This window comes from Pan paniscus, chromosome 12 (genome assembly GCF_029289425.2).
Source record: "Pan paniscus chromosome 12, NHGRI_mPanPan1-v2.0_pri, whole genome shotgun sequence".
In the NCBI taxonomy this organism is placed as follows: domain Eukaryota; kingdom Metazoa; phylum Chordata; class Mammalia; order Primates; family Hominidae; genus Pan; species Pan paniscus.
In genome coordinates this window covers 82,565,237-82,585,326 of record NC_073261.2, presented here as the reverse complement: position 1 = coordinate 82,585,326, position 20,090 = coordinate 82,565,237, and the positions used below count along the sequence as shown (strand labels likewise).

At 47.9% G+C, this 20,090-nt stretch overlaps 1 protein-coding gene across 2 annotated transcripts in view; it reads left to right on the top strand.

Annotated features, from left to right (window-relative positions):
- Window positions 1-11: 11 nt before the first annotated feature.
- Window positions 12-20,090, top strand: part of ABCG8 (ATP binding cassette subfamily G member 8) — a 54,381-nt gene continuing 34,302 nt past the window's right edge. For both annotated transcript variants that reach the window (XM_034953037.3, XM_003822709.6), the window contains exons 1-6: window positions 12-199; window positions 5,567-5,668; window positions 7,212-7,368; window positions 12,794-13,032; window positions 13,564-13,696; window positions 13,809-14,078. In XM_034953037.3, the coding sequence (XP_034808928.2) occupies window positions 137-199; window positions 5,567-5,668; window positions 7,212-7,368; window positions 12,794-13,032; window positions 13,564-13,696; window positions 13,809-14,078 (964 nt within the window). In that variant the 5' untranslated portion in view covers window positions 12-136. The remainder of the gene's footprint in view (window positions 200-5,566; window positions 5,669-7,211; window positions 7,369-12,793; window positions 13,033-13,563; window positions 13,697-13,808; window positions 14,079-20,090) is intronic.

Sequence of the window (20,090 nt, the reverse complement as noted above, 5' to 3'; positions counted from 1 at the left end):
AATGCTGGGAGAGACGGGCCCAGGGCAGGAGGCCGAGGTGTCCCTGCTCCAGGAAACAGAGTGAAGACACTGGCCCTGGCAGGCAGCAGCTGGGTCTAAGAGAGTTGCAGCCCAGGGGCACAGACCTGTGGGCCCCATGGCTGGGAAGGCGGCAGAGGAGAGAGGGCTGCCGAAAGGGGCCACTCCCCAGGATACCTCGGTGAGTGAGCAATGGGGAGTCGGCCCAGGCCTGGTGGGCGGGTAGGAGAAATCAAACCTTTCTCTCTTCCCTCAGGAGCCTTCTGTCCTAGCACCACCCGGACATCAAGCAGTGTGAGGACATGGCCGCAGGACTGTTTCCTGCATGTCAAAGGGCGGAGGAGAACAGATTCAGGGTCCCAGAGGCCTCTGAGGTCACTTCCTGCCCTAAGAAATGCTCTTTTAGGGAAATGATGTTCTTTTGTGTGATGTGAGACAACTTCACTTTTTCTTTTTTCTTTTCTTCTCTTTTTTTTTTTTTTTTTTGAGACGGAGTCTCGCTCTGTTGCCCAGGCTGGAGTGCGGTGGCATGATCTCAGCTCACTGCAAGCTCTCCCTCCTAGGTTCAAGTGATTCTCCTGCCTCAGCCTCCCAAGTAGCTGAGATTACAGGCACCTACCACCACACCTGGCAAATTTTGTATTTTTTAGTAGAGACAGTGTTTCACCATGTTGGTCAGGCTCAAACTCCTGACCTCAGGTTACCCACCCTCCTCGGCCTCCCAAAGTGCTGGGATTACAGGCATGAGCCACCGTGCCTGGCCAGTTTTGCTTTTTCCAAATGAGACTCCATCATAGAAATGTGCTCACACATGCCAGGGACTCCACTGGTGTCTCCTCCATCCATGTGGCTGTCAGGTTGGTCTCAGTAATGAAGTGATAGGTGAGACAGGGTGACAGACAGCTTTTGTGGGAACATCAGCATGTGTGGCTCTAACAGGCAATCGTAAGTTCTGTGAGAAAGCTGGAAGGAGTAGAAGCAGCCAGGTGGCAGGAGGTGGAGGTACGTTTCCTTCCTCATTTTACCTGAGAAGTGTTTACTCAAGAAATAGCCTTTGACTGAATTCGGGATGTGGCAGGATTTGAAGCAGGAGGCTAAACTGGAAGACAAGCAAGGAGCAGATCCCCACTCCCACCACCTCACCCCATCCCACCTTTCCATCTTTGCCTGTTGTGGGTAGGAGGGAGGAGAGAAAGACAAGCATGATCAAGGACTCCACACCCAATGGGGAAAACCACCTGGACTGGCCTTGAGTTTCCAGGACTTGACTCGGCCAGACCCAAGGAGCCCACCATTTCTAGTCAGTTCTGCAACCACCACACCTGACCAGCTCTGCTCTCTGAATACCCTGTGGGGCCCACCACTTCGGGAAATGTTTAAAGCCTGAATAGAATAGAAAGTCAGCGGGACTTTGGGAACACTTTCTGCCTGGGAGGGCTGACGATTCAGCCACCACAGCTTGAGAGGCAAAGAAATGCTAGGACCACACCAGAAATGCACGCAGGCCCTGCCATTTCTGCTTCCCTTCTGTCCGATCCTGTCACTCCAGGTGCTGGGTGAGGGTCTGCCCCTAACACCTGTGGGTCTTGGAACAAGAGGATGAGGGTCACATTTCCTATGTCTAGATATATAAAAGTCATCAGTCAAGCTATAAGAACAGTTAAATAAAATAGTTTCTATCCTCTTATCTTGACATATCTTCCTCACAACCTGAAAGGCCAGGTGTAAATTGAGAAATTCTAAGGCATCTTGGCTAGAATGCGCTGGTACGGGGGAGCCACTTCCAGCCCGAGCCACAACCTGTCCCCCTTTTCTGGCCCCCTCAGCTCCATCCCACTCCACGGGGCCCTCAACACCCTGGATGGTCACCCTCCTGCCTACCTGCATTGCAGCCCTGCCCTGCACAGACATATACTTCTCTGGCCTAAAAGTCCTCAGGAGGTTGGGGCTGGGAAGAGGTGTACAGACCCTGGGGATGGACTTGGGGCCATTTGCACAGAGAATATCTGGCATCTTGGGCACCTGGAGTGGCAAGTGCCCTTAACCCACAAACTCCTCATGCCATGGGCAGGAGCAGCGACAGAGAAGGACAAGAGAGACCCTGGCAGCAGGCAGAGCTGTGTGTGACCTAGACTGAATGTTTCGATAAAATTTATTCAGCCAGGAACAAGTCCTGCGTGTCCTCTTGCCAACCCTCCAGCCGTGAGTGTCAGCACATCACTCCCCCCGGGGCATAGGCTCCTCATCTCAGAACCAGAAACATGTGCTCTGAGAATTTCCTTCTTGCCTAGGCATCTGACTCAGGAATTTGATCAGAAGTTAATACGAGGAGAAATTACAATGTAGCCCAGCATGAGCAGAGCTGGTTACCTGCAAATAAACCTGCTTTTGCTTTTTTGGGTGTCACCTGTCAGAAATTCAAGTGATGTTCTGACAGTCGTACTGATTAAGATGTCAGCCGAATAGATACTTAAGTATTTGAAAAATACAGAGAGTTTGTCAAAACCTCAGGAAGAGTCTAACAAATCCTTCCTGGGAGCCAAGGAAAATATTTTAAAATGGAACAGAGGTCGTCCCCAACCCAGGCACGAATTTTCTTCCTCCGAAAGATGAGCTGCCTGTGCAACTCCTGGAAGGCACAATCCCTCAATGGTGGTTGGAGTCAGCGCTGGCCCACACCTGCCTTCCCAGGCCACAGTGAAGGGGCTTGGGGCGAGCCTTGGAACAAGAAACCAGGCACCTCTCCCCTTCCTCTTACCCAGTTTCTGCTCTGCCTCCTCTGTCTGCCAGCTCCCTCCCCTTCTCAAAGCACCACACAGTGGAACCCAGTTGGGCTGCAGGTCACCTCCACACATTGCTCCAGACTCCAAACATCTGACCTTCCTTCCTCAGCGCCTCCTCCATGCCTAAATCCGACCTGGGGATGTTTTGGCCAGCAGAAGTAATTTCTCAGCTCATTTACATTGTCTAATATCCCTCCTGCAGATATTTGTTTTAAAAACAACAACAGCAAGATGCATGTTAGCCCACATGAGTCTCTTAGAAATGGATAAGATTTTTTTTTTTTGACAGAGTCTCACGCTGTGGCCCAGGCTGGAGTGCAGAGGCACGATCTTGGCTCCCTGCACCTCCACCTGCTGGTTCAAGTGATTCTCCTGCCTCAACCTCTTGAGTAGGGTAGCTGGGACTATAGGGGTGTGCCACCATGCCCGGCAATTTTTTTTTGTATTTTTAGTAGAGACAGGGTTTCACTGTTTTGGCCAAGCTGGTCTTGAACTCCTGGCCTCAGGTGATCTGCTCTCCTCAGCTTCCCAAAGTGCTGGGATTACAGGAATGAGCCACTGCGCACAACTGGCAATGGCTAAGATTTTTTGATGATTCAACAACAACAACAAAAATGGGACAATGAAGCAATGTGTACAGTGACAGCGGAGAGGGCGAGTGAGGGGCAAGGCCGAAGGGCTGATCTGCCAGGAGTCCAGCATCTGTCCGAGCTGCTTTCAATCTCCTCAGGAGCTTGGGGCACAGACCTTCTTACCTCCTCTCCCTCAACCTCCCTCCTGCTTGGGGGCTTTGGCAACTGGGGTTGAGGTGGGAATGGAACTCTGGAGTTCTACTCACTGGCTTGCTCTCTCAATTTGACAACATATTGTGAAATATCATACACAAAGCAGCTTAAAGAACTCTCATGTACACACCACCAATTACCAAAAGCTTTGAAGCTTGATCCCCGCACTCCTACTGTGTCCCCTTTCTCCTTTCATCTCTGCCCGCTCCCCAGAGATAACCCCTCTCCTGAATTAGGTGTTTATCTTTCCCATTTTTTTTCTCTATAATTTTGGGTCTTTATGGTGATAATTCAAACATTAAGCAATGGAAGTCACTTTTGTCTGCTGTTTTTCATACTCTCCCAGAACTCTAGGGGTTCCCCACAGCACGCCTGCGGCATACTGTCACCGAATTTCTTTCCCTCCACCTCCACTGACCTGGAATGTTCTTTCCGAGAACTTCTGGCCCCCATCATTGCAGGGGTACTTTGACAAGCAGACTGCTGTATGTTATTTGTTATTTTCACGTAAAGCCTAAGTCATGTTAGTTTCACCTACAGCATGTGCGTGCATTGTGTACATAGTGAAAATAAACCCTGGTCAGTTGCTTGAGGTCAGCCTCCCTCTCTGCCTGGTCTGTCTCGCTCCATCGTAATCACCTGTCTCACCTGCCAAAATCTAAGCTTTTCAATGGCCTTTTCATTGTCACATCCCAAATTCCAAGCCTGAAGGGTGTTCTGGGCTCCCCATAAGTGTTTGTTGGGTGCGTGGTTGATTGAAGGAATGTATAGTGTGAGAATGGTAGCTTGAGGAGGAAAGTCTATGGGAACTTGTTAATGAAAGTGTACTTGTTCCTGCCTGACAGAAATGTAAGAAAAATTGAATGCAGTAAAAACTGGAGGTCAGACGAGGTGGTTCACCCTTGTAATCACAGCACTTTGGGAGGCTGAGGTGGGTGGATCACTTGAGCCCAGGAGTTTGAGACCAACATGGCGAAACCCTGTCTCTACAAAAAATACAAAAATTAGCTGGTTGTGGTGGGAAGGCTGAGGTGGGAGGATTGCTTGAGCCTGAGAGGTTGAGGATGCAGTGAGCTGTGATCACGTCACTGCACTCCATCCTGGGTGATAGAGCAAGACCCAATCCAAAGAAAAAGAAATGGTGGGGGACTTCCTGTTGCTTCTTTGTTTGGGCCTCAATGATTTAAATGACTGAATTGTCCAAATAGGAGGAATTGAGATCTGCAGATGGTTAATACCATTCAAAGGTATCAGCCGACACCATGAAACATTGATTTTTTAATGTACATTCAAATATACCACCACTTCGACAATAACAACAACATGATGATGATGATGAGAGGGACTTCCTCTCAAAGCTCCCAGCAGCATTTTCCATCACTTTGTTGCATGAACTCTTCATCAAAATCAGATATGAGGAGAAGTATGCCAGATGTTAGTGAGGACTAAGATGTTGGTTAGAACTTTTCTCAGGGTGGTGTCTTCATGAATATTGGGCATTAACTCTCAACAGCTGCTTCCCTCTCACATGCTGCATGTGTCATGTCTGTTTGGCATCAGGAGATATTAAGCCAGCTGCAGGGAAGAGAAAGTTAAAGGCAAAGAGTTTGCCCACTCCAGTCAGGTCTTCTCAGAGTACAGAGGTTTGTTTATAGAACCCTCTCCGGTCCAGAGTCTGGGTCTCTTTACCAGAAGCTGCTTGGCTTCAGGCTCCACCAGCCTGAGGTTGAGGTTCTCTGGGAAGGTGCCCCGGGAGAAGCCCCGAACCTCTCTCTGAAGGGAAGAGGAGACGGGCCCTTGTCAGCACTCCTATTTTCCCAAAGCCCTGAGGTTCCACCTGTGCAATCCCGTCTGTTGCCAATTTGAGATTTAACCACGTCGGCTCTAAGAAGTTGCTCTCACCTGTTGGTTTCCTCCTTGTCTTCTCCTATGTTCTCAGCAGCTTCTAAAGGAGCCCCTCATCTCTCCTGTCTCCCACAGGGCCTCCAGGATAGATTGTTCTCCTCCGAAAGTGACAACAGCCTGTACTTCACCTACAGTGGCCAGCCCAACACCCTGGAGGTCAGAGACCTCAACTACCAGGTAGAGGCACGCCTGGGTTCAAGGGGAGAGGAGCAGGCAGGGACAGCCAGGAAATTCCCCGGGCGGAAATAAAAGGGTGGGCCCACCTTGCAGGCCCTCTGCCCCCAAGGACAGAGTCCAGTCCACATTGATGCCTCACGTGTCAGGTGCAATAGGTGTCATCAATGGCATCTATCAGAGCTGGAGGTTGAGAGGCTTGAAAAGAGAATGAAACTGTTGTATAAACATAAAACAAAATGCGTGAACCTATAGAAAAATGTCTCTGGGACTCTTTTAAAACTATATTTTGAAATAACTAACTTTAGATTTTGGAAAAAATTGCAAAAATAACACAGTGTTTCCATATACCCATTGTCCAGCTTCCCCTAATGTTAACATCTTGCATACCCATAGTATAATTATGAACACTAAGAAATGAACAATGTACAATGCTATTAACTACAGACTTTATTCAGATTTCATTAGTTTTTATATATATATGTGTGTGTGTGTGTGTGTATATATATATAATTTTTTTTTTGTAAAATGTACTATCCCTGGAGCTTATAAAACATCCAGAGTGCAAAGACAACGACTGACCTTTCAGAGGCACCCAGGAACCCCCTGGTCAGATTCAAGGATCCATATTCCCACACCTCCCCAGGGACCCAGATGGGACATGGTGGGGTCTGGGATGGTGAACTTCAGAGGCCTGAGTCTGGCTTCCTGTGGGTGTGAGTTGGGACAAGCCAATGAGCCTTTCTCTGCTCTGCCACTTACCAGCTGTGTGACCTTGAGCAAGTTACTTAACTGCCCTGAGCCTCATCTGTAAAACAAGGATTCTGATCATATCTGTGTTATAGATTTGCAGTGAGGATTGAATAAGGTGATGGATGTTAAGTGATTAACACAATGTCTTGCACATAGTAAACATCTGATAAATTATTAGTAAATTACTAGTATCAAGTGAAGACATTTTGCTTCGTGTTTTATTTTTATTTCTGTACCACTATTGCACATGATTTTCTTTTTTCCTTACTTTTTTTTTTGAGATGGAGTCTCACTCTGTCACCCGGGCTGGGATGCAGTGGTGCAATCTTGGCTCACTGCAGTCTCTGCCTCCCAAATTCAAGTGATTCTCCTGCCTCAGCCTCCCAAGTAGCTGGGATTACAGGCAACCACCACCACGCCTGGCTAATTTTTGTATTTTTAGTAGAGGCGGGGTTTAACCATGTTGGCCAGGCTGGTCTCAAACTCCTGACCTCAGGTGATCCACCTGCCTCAGCCTTCCAAAGTGCTGAGATTACAGGCATGAGCCACCATGCCTGGCCTGTACATGCTTTTCATTCTTCTTTTCTTCAGACCTGGAAACAGCAGCTACAGGTTCTCAGCATGGGTCCCGCTTCCGTGTTTGGTAGAACCTGGGTTGGGGCCTATTGTGTGTAGGTGAGGACATATCCTCTGTGGAGAGGGGCCACCTGGGGAACGAAGACGCTGAACAGAAGTTGCTGAAGCCCTCTGAACCATTCAGCTCTCTAAGGAACCTTCTGATATCTCCCCACAGGTGGACCTGGCCTCTCAGGTTCCTTGGTTTGAGCAGCTGGCTCAGTTCAAGATGCCCTGGACATCTCCCAGCTGCCAGAATTCTTGTGAGCTGGGCATCCAGAACCTAAGCTTCAGAGTGAGAAGTGGGCAGATGCTGGCCATCATAGGGAGCTCAGGTACCGGAAAGGCAAATCGCTGGGCAATGGTTTCTCTCCTGGGATACAGAATGGTCCTTTGGACAAATGGATGCTTCTTATGGAGCTCTTTGCTGACTAGTAGAATAATACAGCAGAATGGCTGAGAACACAGGTTCTGGGTCAGACAGACCTGGGCTCAAATCCTGGCTCCTCCATTTGCTGGCTTGAGGGTAGGTGCTGTTGTTAAGAGTCATGAGTGCGCCTCTTGTCCACCCGAGGCTGTGGCCAGAGCATCTGACTTTGGCTAACACCTGGACGGAGAGATCAGCAAACAGCTCCAGAGTGTAATGTTCTTTTCAGACTCCTCCAGCCATGAGGGGCATTGGTTCAGGTTGTTCCTCCACAATCACATTCTGATTATGGCCAGACAGCCCCTGCCACACTCTCACCTCTCAGACAGCCTCTCCAGCGTCTTACTTAGCACAACTTTCACTCATCTGCCAAGAGCCAGGTTCTTGGAGTGCCTCAAATTGTCATTTCCATGGCCAAATTTAAAATGAGAGAATGTCTGAGCTGAAAGGGGGCTTGGGGAACAGAGGTCATTCTCATCATGTTCCACCTTTCTTTCTGCCTACCAGTTTGGAAGCATTTTCAGAGGAAGGTGTTCAAACTCCCTACTCCTCAGTGTGTCTACAGTATCCTCCTGCACGCGCGCGCGCACACACACACACACACACACACACACACTCCCCTCCATTTGACAGATGAGGAGACTCAAATCCAAAGAAATTGAGGGATTCTTGTAAGGACACATATTTAATGCAGAGCTAGAACTAGAACTTTGGTTTCATCATTCTCGGATCAAGGCATTTCTCCCTGGGACACCCTTACATAGTGCTGGAGAGAGCATTTTATATCTTTTAATTAATCATTTCCAGAGGTAGAGATTACTCAATTTTTTAAACATTCTGCTCCAAACTTTTACACCCGTCTGGTAGATAAGTTCTGTTTACTGTATAACCAAAGATCAAATGAAATCTTATGTATAAATGCACTTTGTAACTGAAACAGCATCACAGTCATGAAGTCCCTCTCACTCTGTCCCTGTCCCTGCAATCCTGACCTAAATAAGAAAAAAGTAGATCCTGGCCGGGCACAGTGGCTCATACCTGTAATCCTAGCACTTTGGGAGGCTGAGGCGGGCAGATCACGAGGTCAGGAGATCGAGACCGTCCTGGCTATCACGGTGAAACCCCGTCTCTACTAAAAATACAAAAAATTAGCTGGGTGTCGTGGTGGGTGCCTGTAGTCCCAGCTACTTGGGAGGTTGAGGCAGGAGAATGGCGTGAACCTGGGAGGTGGAGCTTGCAGTGAGCCGAGATCGCGCCACTGCACTCCAGCCTGGGCAACAGAGCACGATCCCGTCTCTTAGAAAGGAATGAATAAATTACACTGAATAGTCTCCTGTTTTGTTTTTTTTTTTTTGGTTTTGTTTATTTGAGGCAGTCTCTCTCTGTTGCCTAGGCTGGATTGCAGTGGTGTGATCTCGGCTCACTGCAACCCCCTCCTCCTGGGTTCAAGCGAGTCTCATGTCTCAGCCTCCCAAGTAGCTGGGATTACAGGTGGGTGCCACTATGCCTGGCTAATTTTTTTTTGTATTTTTTGTAGAGACGTGGTTTTGCCATGGTGGCCAGGCTGATCTCCAACTCCTGGCCTCAGGTGATCTGCTTGCCTTGGCCTCCCAAAATGCTGGGATTACAGGCATGAGTCACTGCACCGAGCATCTCCTGGTTGTTTATAGATTCAGTGTTGTTTGGCTTCAGGTTTACTTGCCTGTGTAAAAAAAACAAAAACAAAAAACAAAACAACAACAAACAACTTTAGACAAATAAATAGTAGAGTTGTCTGAGCAAATAGTGATTAATGAATCTGGTAGCACTCAAAAACAGGACCAGTTCAGAGGCTCCCCCAAGCAATTTGGTCAGGCAGTATTTATAGACAGAAAAAGGAAGTGCCCTACAGAAATAGCTGATTGGTTACAGTTGGGTGTTCACCTTATTTATTTGAGGGTGATGTGACCAGGTGTTGGGTATGGACAGGAGCTCATCAGTCGGTAGCCTGTGATTGGCTGATGCTTGGCTGCCATGATTGGCTGAGACTCAGCAACTTGTCTCAGCCAGTCTCTGTCTTGAGAGAATATACTGCTAAGGTAAGTTGCAGTTTGTTTACATACTAAGTTTGCTTGCAGTTTGCTCTGTGGGAACTCAAAGTATGCAGGCAGTCTCAGGCCAAATTTAGTTTAACTGAGCAGCTGAAATTATTAAAATGATTTATTAGAAAGGTTCATCGACTACACTTCCTGTGACTTTTACTGCCATCCCCCTCTCCCCCTGCCCAACATATACACAAAAGAACGCTGGCCATAATTTTTAAAATACAAAGAAAACAGCCAGGCTGGGCATGGTGGCTCATGCCTGTAATCCCAGCACTTTGGGAGGCTGAGGCAAGTGGATCACCTGAGGTCAGGAGTTCGAGACCAGCCTGGCCAACATGGTGAAACCCTGTCTCTACTAAAAAAAAAATACAAAAAATTAGCTGGGCGTGGTGGCACGTGCCTGTAATCCCAGCTACTTGGGAGGCTGATGTGGGAGAATCGCTTGAACCCTGGAGGTGGAGGTTGCAGTGAGCTGAGATTGCACCATTGCACTCCAGCCTGGGCAGCAAGAGCAAAACACCGTCTAAAAAAAAAAAAAAAAAAAAAAGGAAAAGAAAAGAAAGCAGCCCTGGGCATTTTAGTTTCTTTTATACTCTCAGCAATGCCAAAAGTGGTTTCCAATTGATGAATTTATTGATTTGGAGTTCCAGCCATTGAATAAGGGTCTTGAATGCCAGTGGGTGTTTTGTCTTAGTTCATGGAAGGTGTATTAGTCCGTTTTCACACTGCTCTAAAGAACTACCTGAGACTGGGTAACTTATAAAGAAAAGAGGTTTAATTGACTCAGAGTTCCTCATGGCTGGGGAGGCCTCAGGAAACTTACAATCATGGTGGAAGGCAAAGGGGAAGCAAGGCACATCTTACATGGTGGCAGGAGAGAAGAATGAGGGGAGGAACTGCCAAAAACTTTTAAACCATCAGAGTTTAAACTTTTTAAACTCACTCACTATCATGAGAACAGCATAGAGGAAATCTACCTTTATGATCCAATCACCTCCCACCAGGTCCCTCCCTCGACACGTGGGGATTACAATTTCGGATGAGATTCGGGTGGGGACACAGAGCCAAACCATATCAGAGAGTCTCCCCAGATGCCACAGGCATCCTCCATTGGAAGGCTCCCCACCGCTCTCACAAAGTTTTGCTCAGAAAACGTGGCCTTCCTGCTTTCTGGGTGGGAATCCGTGGTCCCTGTGAATGTTGGTGAAGTCCTCTGTGTCCCTGGAGCCTGGCTCTGAAGCTTCTCTCCCAGGTTTCTCTCCTGGCTATTTTGTTCCACTCATGTTCTCAGGGATCTTAAATGAGGTACACCCAGAGGTGGTGCACAGGCCCCTTCTACCCTGAGAGCCTCTGCACAGTAACCAGAAAGATCATGTGAGGAAGCTTCTTGGTTTTTGGGGTTTGCACTGGGTGCTGTGGGGCTTCCTGCAAGAAGCACATAGTGTGTAGCAGGAGGGACTTATCACATATGTATTGGCTCAACCTGTGACAAGTCTGTTTGAACACAACTTGGAAAACCTGCTCTCCAAAAGGAATATACAGTAAGGAGATCAAAACTCCATCTGGGGCCGGGCACGGTGGCTCACGTCTGTAATCCCAGCACTTTGGGAGGTCGAGGCAGGCGGATCACCTGAGGTCAGGGGTTCGAGACCAGCCTGGCCAACATGGTGAAACCCGGTCTCTGCTAAAAATACAAAAATTAGCTGGGTGTGGTGGCGGGTGTGGTGGCAGGCACGGTGGCAGGTGCCTGTAATCCCAGCTACTCAGGAGGCTGAGGCAGGGGAATCTCTTGAACCTGGATGGTAGAGGCTGCAGTGAGCTGAGATCACGCCACCGCACTCCAGCCTGGGCCACAGAGGGAGACCCCATCTCCAAAACAAACAAGCAAACAAGCAGAAAACACTCCATCTGCGGGAGTGGAAAGAGCTCATTCCTAGCTCCACGGTAGGAAGATGTTCTGAGCCTGAGCCCAATCCGCATTCACAGCTTGAACAGCTGTCACAGACAGAGCCTCACCGAAAGTTTTTGGAAACTAGATCCAATCTGATGCTTACTTTCTCAAATCAATAATAATTAGTACATCATTCAGAAGAGGGTGCTGTTAACTTGAGTGCAATGAATCTTTTTTTAACTTTTATTTTAGGTTTGGGGATGCACAAGTAGGTTTGTTATATAGGTAAACTAGTGTCACGGGGTTTTGTTGTACAGATTATTTAATCACCCAGGTAGTAAGCTTTGTACCCAAGTGTTTTTTCCTGCTCTCCCTCCTCCCATCCTCCACCCTCAGTTAGGTGAATCTTTTTTTAAAAAAGAGTATTAAAAATACCACTGATGCACTTTGGGAGGCCGAGGCGGGTAGATCACCTGAGGTCAGGAGTTCAAGACCAGCCTCGCCAACGTGGCGAAACCCTGTCTCTACTAAAAATACAAAAATTAGCCGGGCATGGTAGCGCCTGTAATCCCAGCTACTCAGGAGGCTGAGGCAGGGAGAATTGCTTGAACTCGGGAGGCAGAGATTGCAGTGAGCTGAGATCACACCATTGCACTCCAGCCTGGGCAGCAGAGTGGGACTCTGACTCAAAAAAAAAAAAAGAAAAAGTAAAAGTACCACTGATGAAAAGAAGAGAGATGGGTGTAGATACAGTCAGAACATATATGTACACTGTGCTATAGTTTTAAATCGTTTCCACTTCTATTATTTCTCTATTTTTTTCTCCATTATTTCTCAAAATAGATTTGGTTTTGCATTTTTAAAAGACACTCTATAAATGCTCCAAATTAGTCCTCACAAAGCCAGCTTCTGAGCCAACCGACATTGAATAATGAGACATTGCTGGCATGTTTGCCAACCAGAAATAGTTATGTTAACACCAGCCTGCCTTGGGGAGAAAGGGCCTTGGTGGGTGGCAGGAGGGGAGAAATGCTCCAGGCACCAGCTGGCCCTGTGGCATCTAGGACTCTAGCCTTCTCCTGTCAGGCCACCACTGGCTGGCCTGGCCTGAACCCCCAGCGCCATCATGCCTCGCAGCCCCACAGGGGTGCTCACGTTGGCTGCAGACAGAAGGCTTGGAGCTCCATGTCCTGGGCCCACCCCATCTAGGTCCAGGGACTATGCCACCTCTCTAGGGGCTGGTCACATCTGCATGGACAGAGTAGTCCAGGGTCCTGGAGAGTGTATGGGGAGCAGTGGCTGACAGACTGGCCCCCACAGAAGCTCTGCTCTCAGGGATATCCCTGGTGGCTTTGCAGGTTGTGGGAGAGCCTCCTTGCTGGATGTGATCACTGGCCGAGGTCACGGCGGCAAGATCAAGTCAGGCCAGATCTGGATCAATGGGCAGCCCAGCTCGCCTCAGCTGGTGAGGAAGTGTGTGGCCCACGTGCGCCAGCACAACCAGCTGCTCCCCAACTTGACCGTGCGAGAGACCTTGGCCTTCATTGCCCAGATGCGGCTGCCCAGAACCTTCTCCCAGGCCCAGCGTGACAAAAGGGTAACTAACTGGCCCCAGTGGTGACCCCCAGGTCCAAGAAGCCACAGTGTCCATGCCCCGCTCCTCCCCTGCTGCCTTGCCTCAGGACCCAGCCGCAGGTCGAGTTTCAACAACTCAGCTTGCCTTCCGCCAGCCCTGGGCTGCAGCCCGCCCTCCACCCTCCTTTCAAACCCCACAGCCCGCCAGAAGCTAGCTCAGCCCATTGGTTCCCTTCACTGCACTTGTCAAGATGTGGGATGAGTGTATTTGTTTGTGTGTTTTCTGGGCCTCCATGTGGGTAGAGAGCCATGGTCCCCAATACACTGCCACGTTCCTAACACAGGGCACCATGCCCAGCACGTCGAGGCCACTCGGGACCTGTGGAAAGAATCAGGGGAACCAATGTTGCAGCTTGGAACTCAAGTGCTGGAGCTGTCTCCCTTCACTTTCAAACCCAGCCGGAGGAGCGGGTGCCTTTATCCTTGGGGTCACAATGTGTCCAGCCCTGAAGGAGGCCCCTGAGGTGGCCTCAAAGCTCCTTCTGGCCCACAGGTGGAGGACGTGATCGCGGAGCTGCGGCTTAGGCAGTGCGCTGACACCCGCGTGGGCAACATGTACGTGCGGGGGTTGTCGGGGGGTGAGCGCAGGAGAGTCAGCATTGGGGTGCAGCTCCTGTGGAACCCAGGTGAGGGCCTGGGGGGCAGATGGGGGCAGAGGGACCTGTGTGGTCCCCTCAGGCTTGGCTTGGTCTGGCCAGAGCCCCACCGACTCACCAGGCTCCTCTCTGTGTTGGAAAGGAATCCTTATTCTCGACGAACCCACCTCTGGGCTCGACAGCTTCACAGCCCACAACCTGGTGAAGACCTTGTCCAGGCTGGCCAAAGGCAACCGGCTGGTGCTCATCTCCCTCCACCAGCCTCGCTCTGACATCTTCAGGCTGTTTGATCTGGTCCTCCTGATGACGTCTGGCACCCCCATCTACTTAGGGGCGGCCCAGCACATGGTCCAGTATTTCACAGCCATCGGCTACCCCTGTCCTCGCTACAGCAATCCTGCTGACTTCTATGGTGAGTCCCCAAGGCCAGCAGCCAGGGCCCTGGCACACAGGGCCTCCCCGATGCTTAAACCCTGCCCAAGCTTGCTGGAAAGATTCAGGGGAGAAACTCCCAGAGGTTTCAGGAGAGGAGGAGCAACGATGGGGAAGAACATGGGGTGGTTTGCCAGGTATCAAATGCTAGAAATGAGGGCCTGGAAATAGAAGCTTCTGATAAAGAGCTACCCTTCTGTGCATGATAGATTAGAAACTTGCAAACTCCAAAGATGGGAGGGCATGGAATTCAAGAGGGTGGGGATCAATAAATATCAGAGTCTTTATTCAGACTCGGTAAGGAAACAACCTTTAAGGTCAAGAAGTCACCAGATCTTAAAACATGCCCTGGTGTTCCCACAGTGGCAGGGAGCCTGAAGGTGCAGGGTGGCAGAGGGGGGCCCAGGGTGGTGGCCTTGGCCAGGGAATCTCTAGATATGAAAATTGCTCTGGCAGCCCCAGGCTTGCCCTTTGCTTGGGTCCTGAACACCCAGCATATTACACTCAGGGAGCATGAGCCGCTTCCTTCATTCTGCAGGGGACAGTTGCCTTCCCAGGTACCTGGCCTGAAATCCTGAGTGCTGAGGAAGGGCATGGCTGCTGGACAGGTGTCATGGTTGTACCAGGTCCCAGGGAGACAGCTGTCATGGCTTATGCTATAGGTCGCCTGAGCCCCCAGCTTCCACCCAGGGTGGCAAACTGTAGCAAGGACCCCACCAGTAAACAGGACAATCATCTCCTTGAAGGCAAACATGGGGCCCAAACATGCCAGGCTCAAAGGGTCTCCTGTTTGACTCTCAAGCCCCGGCCAGGCCAAGGCCATCTCCATCTTTACAGATGAGAAGCCTGGAGCCTGCAGAGCTAAACACCTGTTCCAGCACAGTTGTAAGGCACAGAACTGGGACTGGTGCCCAGCCCTGGCTGTGACTCCTCGTCCAGCAGCCCACACCCTCCTCCTAGTGTCCCAAGATCTCCACCATCCTTCCCCCAGGAGGACAGGCCACCCCTCGCCCTCTGTACTCACATTCTGCATGAACTCACAGAAAGGTCACCTCCCTCCCTGTGCTCAGGTGGCAGCCTGGCTTCCTGACGGTGTGTCATCCTCAGGCCAGCCATCCCCAGAATAGGGGCCAAAAGGCACCTGCCAACCTGGCCATCGGGGAATAATTTAAAGTAACCCCAGAGAGGGGTTACCGGAAGTCAAGTGTCCACAGCAGACCTGAAAACTCTTTTTTACATTTTATATTGTTATTGGAAGGGGCTCTGGCCTGCGAGCCCTGGGGCAGGAACCTCTCACCAACCTGGGATGCAAGAGCTACGCGGGGCCTGGGGTACCCAAAAATCTGATGTTTTGAGCTACAGTGCTGCACACTAGGGGGCCACATCATGGTTTATAAGACCCCACCTAGACATTATCTTGTCTTGAGATGTGTTATGAAAATGGGAGGAAGGGCCGGGTGCAGTGGCTCACGCCTGTAATCCCAGCACTTTCAGAGGCTGAGGCAGGCAGATCACATGAGGTCAGGAGTTTGAGACCAGCCTGGCCAACATGGTGAAACTCTGTCTCTAATAAAAATACATGAATTAGCTGGGTGTGTGACACATGCCTATAGTACCAGCTACTTGGGAGGCTGAGGCACGAGAATTGCTTGAACCTGAGAGGCAGAGTTTGCAGTGAGCTGAGATTGTGCCACTGCACCCCAGTCTGGGCGATAGAGTGAGACTCCATCTCAAAAAAAAAAAAAAAAAAAAAAAAGGATATGGGAGGAGGGAAGGGGAAGAGAGAGGAGTGGGGAACCTCTAGCCAAGCCAAGGTTCTGGGGAAGGAATGAAGGGAGGGTGGGCAGGCATGCATGGTCCTAGACTGAGCTGGGTATAGGGAGATCCTGGCTGTGGCTGGGCTCAGTTTGCCTTTTCTGGCATTGCCAGGGCCTTGGAGGTAGAAGGCAGAGGCACTGCAAGAGGACAGCTGTGGTGTGGGGTTGCCTGGTGCTCCCTACAGGTTAGCATCCCTGGGATTTAGCAGGCAGGGGCTGATCAGATTGGGTCTACAGCCAAGTGTGCTGTCTCCCTCCTGGGGCAGAGCAGCCGACCAAGGGGTCAGTGAGAAATCTACCTGAAGTTGGTCAGTCCCTAGAACCCTCCAGCCAGACATTCTCCTGCTTTCGGCAGGGTGCCTGGGAGGCCAAGTTATTAATTTTCAGTGAGAATTCTCACCATCTGGATAGAACTCTCACAATCTGGATAGAATTCTCATTCTCTGGATAGAACTCTCAATATCTATCTGGATATAATTGTCACCCTCTGAATAGAACTCTCACTATCTCAATACAATTCTCACCATCTAGATAGAACTCTCACTATCTGCATAGAATTCTCACTCTCTGTATATAACTCTCACTATCTATCGAGATAGAATACTCACTCTCTGGATAGAACTCTCACTATCTGGATAGAATTCTCACTCTCTGGATAGATCTCTTACTGTCTATCTGGATAGAATTCTCACTCTGGGGACAGAACTCTCACTATCTATCTGGATGGAATTCTCTCCCTCTGCATAGGACTGTCACTCTCTGGATAGAATTCTCACTATCTGGATAGAACTCCCACTATCTGGAAAGAATTCTCAGTCTTTGGATAGAACTCTCGCTATCTTTCTGGATACAGTTCTCACCCTCCGGAGAGAACTCTCACTATCTATCTAGATAGAATTATCACTCTCTGGATAGAAATCTCACTATCTGTCTGGATAGAATTCTCACCATCAGGATAGAACTCTCACTGTCTGGATAAAATTCTCACCATCAGGATAGAACTCTCACTATCTAGATAGAATTCTCACTCTCTGGATAGAACTCTCACTATCTAAATATAATTCTCACTCTCTGGATAGAACTCTCACTATCTATCTGGATGGGATTCTCCCTCTATGGATAGAACTCTCACTATATATCCGGATAGAATTCTCACTCACTGTATAGAACTCTCACTATCTGTCTGGATAGAATTCTCACCATGTGTATTGATCTCTCACTCTCGGGATAGAATTATGACTCTCTGGATAGAACTCTCACTATCTATCTGGATAGAATTCTCACCATCTGGATAGAACTCTCACTATCTGAATAGAATTCTCACTCTCTGGATAGAACTCTCACTTTCTAGCTTGCTAGAATTCTCACCCTCTGGATACAGTTCTAACTATCTGTATAGAAGTCTCACACTCTGGGTAGAACTCCCACTATGTATCTGGATAGAGTTCTCACTTTCTGGATAGAACTCTCACTATCTATCTGAATAGAATTCTCACCCTATGGATAGAACTCTGACTATCTGTCTGGATAGAATTCTCTCCATCCTGACAGAACTCTCAATATCTGGATGGAATTCTCACTCTCTAGATAGAACTCTCACTCTCTTTGTGGATAGAACTCTCACTCCCTGTCTGGATAGAATTCTCACTGTCTAGATAGAACTGTTAATAACTGGATAGAATTTTCACCATCTGGATAGAACTCTCACTATCTGGATAGAACTCTCACCATGTGTATAAAACTCTCACTGTGTGGGAAGAGAACTCTCACTTTCTGGATAGAAATCTCACTTTCTATCTGGATAGAACTCTCCCCATGTAGATAGAACTCTCCCTATCTGGATACAATTTTCCCATCTGAATAGAACTCTCTATCTATCCGGATAGAATTCTCACTCTCTGGGTAGAACTCTCTCTCTATCTGGATATAATTCTCACTTTCTGGATAGAACTCTCACTATCTATTTGGATGGAATTCTCACCATCCGGATAGAATTCTCACTCTAGATAAAACTCTCACTGTCTATCTGGATAGGATCTCACCCTCTGGATAGAACGCTCACTATCTATCTGGATAGAATTCTCACTCTCTGGATAAAACTCTCACTATCTGTCTGGTAGAATTCTCACCATCTGGATAGAACTCTCACTATCTGGATAGAATTCTTACTTTCTGGATAGAACTCTCAGTGTCGTTCTGGATAGAATTCTCACCCTCTGGATAGAACTCGCACTATCTACCTGGATAGAAGTCTCACTCTCTGGATATAACTCTCACTATCTGTCTGGATAGAATTCTCACTATCTGCATAGAATTCTATCTGTCTGGTTAGAATTTTCACTCTCTAGATAGAACTCTCACTATCTATCTGAATAGAATTCACACTCTCTTGATAGAACTCTCACTATCTATCGGGATAGAATTCTCACTCTCTGGATAGAACTCTCACTATCTATCTGGACAGAATTCTCACTCTCTGGATAAAACTCTTAACTATCTGTCTGGATAGAATTCTCACCATCTGGACAGAACTCTCACTATCGGTCTGGATAAAATTCTCACCATCTGTGTAGAATTCTCACTATCTGCATAGAATTCTTACTCTCTGGATAGAACTCTCTCGTCTTCCTCGATAGAACTCTGAGCATCTGGATAGAACTCTCACTATCTATCTGGATAGAATTCTCATTCTCTGGATAGAACTCTCACTATCTGGATAGAATCCTCACTCTATGTAGAACTCTCACTATCTCTCTGGATAGAATTCTCACTCTGGAAAGAACCCTCACTATCTATATGGAAAGAATTCTCAACATCTGGATAGAATCCTCACTATCTATATGGAAAGAATTCTCAACATCTGGATAGAATCCTCACTATCTGGATAGAATTCTCACTCTCTCGATAGAACTCTTGCTATCTGTCTGGATAGAATTCTCACCACCTAGATAGAACTCTCACTAAATGGTAGAATTCTTACTGTCTGGACAAAACTCTCACTATCTTTCAGGATAGAACTCTTACTACCTGGAGAGAACTCTCACTATCTGGATAGAATTCTCAACATCTGAGGATAGATTTCCAACTATCTGTCTGGATATAATTCCCACTCTGTCGTTAGAACTCTCACTACCTGTCTAGATACAATTTTCACCATCCATAAACAACTCTCACAATCTGTATGGAATTCGCTATCTCTGGATAGAAGTCTTACAATCAATCTGGATATAATTCTCACTCTCTGGATAGAACTCTCACTATCTGGGTAGATTTCTCACCATCTGGATAGAATTCTCACTATCTATCTATAGAATTCTCACTCTCTAGATAGATCTCTCAATATATATCTGGATAGAATTCTCACCATCTGGATAGAACTCTCACTATCTGGAGAGAATTCTCACTCTCTGTGTGGAACTCTCACTATTTATCTGGATAGAATTCTCAACATCTAGATAGAACTCTCACTATTTGTCTGGATAGAATTCTCACATATGGACAGAACTCTCACTATCTGGTTAGAATTCTCACTCTCTGGATAGAACTCTCACTATCTGTCTGGATAGAAATCTCACCATCTGAATTGAACTCTCACTAACTGGATAGAATTCTTATTCTCTGGATAAAACTCTCACTATCTTTCTTGATAGAACTCTTACTAACTGGGAGGAACTCTCACTATCTGGATAGAATTCTCAACATCTGGATAGAATTCTCACTATCTATCTGGATAGAATTCTCTGTCTCTGGATAGAACTTTCACTATATATCTGGACAGAACTCTCACAATCTGGATAGAATTGTCATTCTCTGAATAGTACTCTCACTATCTATCTCGTTAGAATTCTCACCATCTGGATAGAACTCTATCTGTCTGGATAGAATACTCACCATTTGGATAGAACTCTCATTATTTTTCTGTATAGAACTCTCGCTATCTATCTGGATGGAATTCCCACTCTCTGGATAGAACTTTCACTACCTGTCTGGATAGATTTCTCACACTCTGGTTAGAACTCTCACTATCTGGATAGAATTCTCACCGTCTGGGTAGAACTCTCACTATCTGGATAGAATTCTCACTCTGGATAGAACTCTCACTATCTATCTGGATAGAATTCCCACTCTCTGGATAGATCTCTCACTATCTATCTGGATAGAATTCTCACACTCCG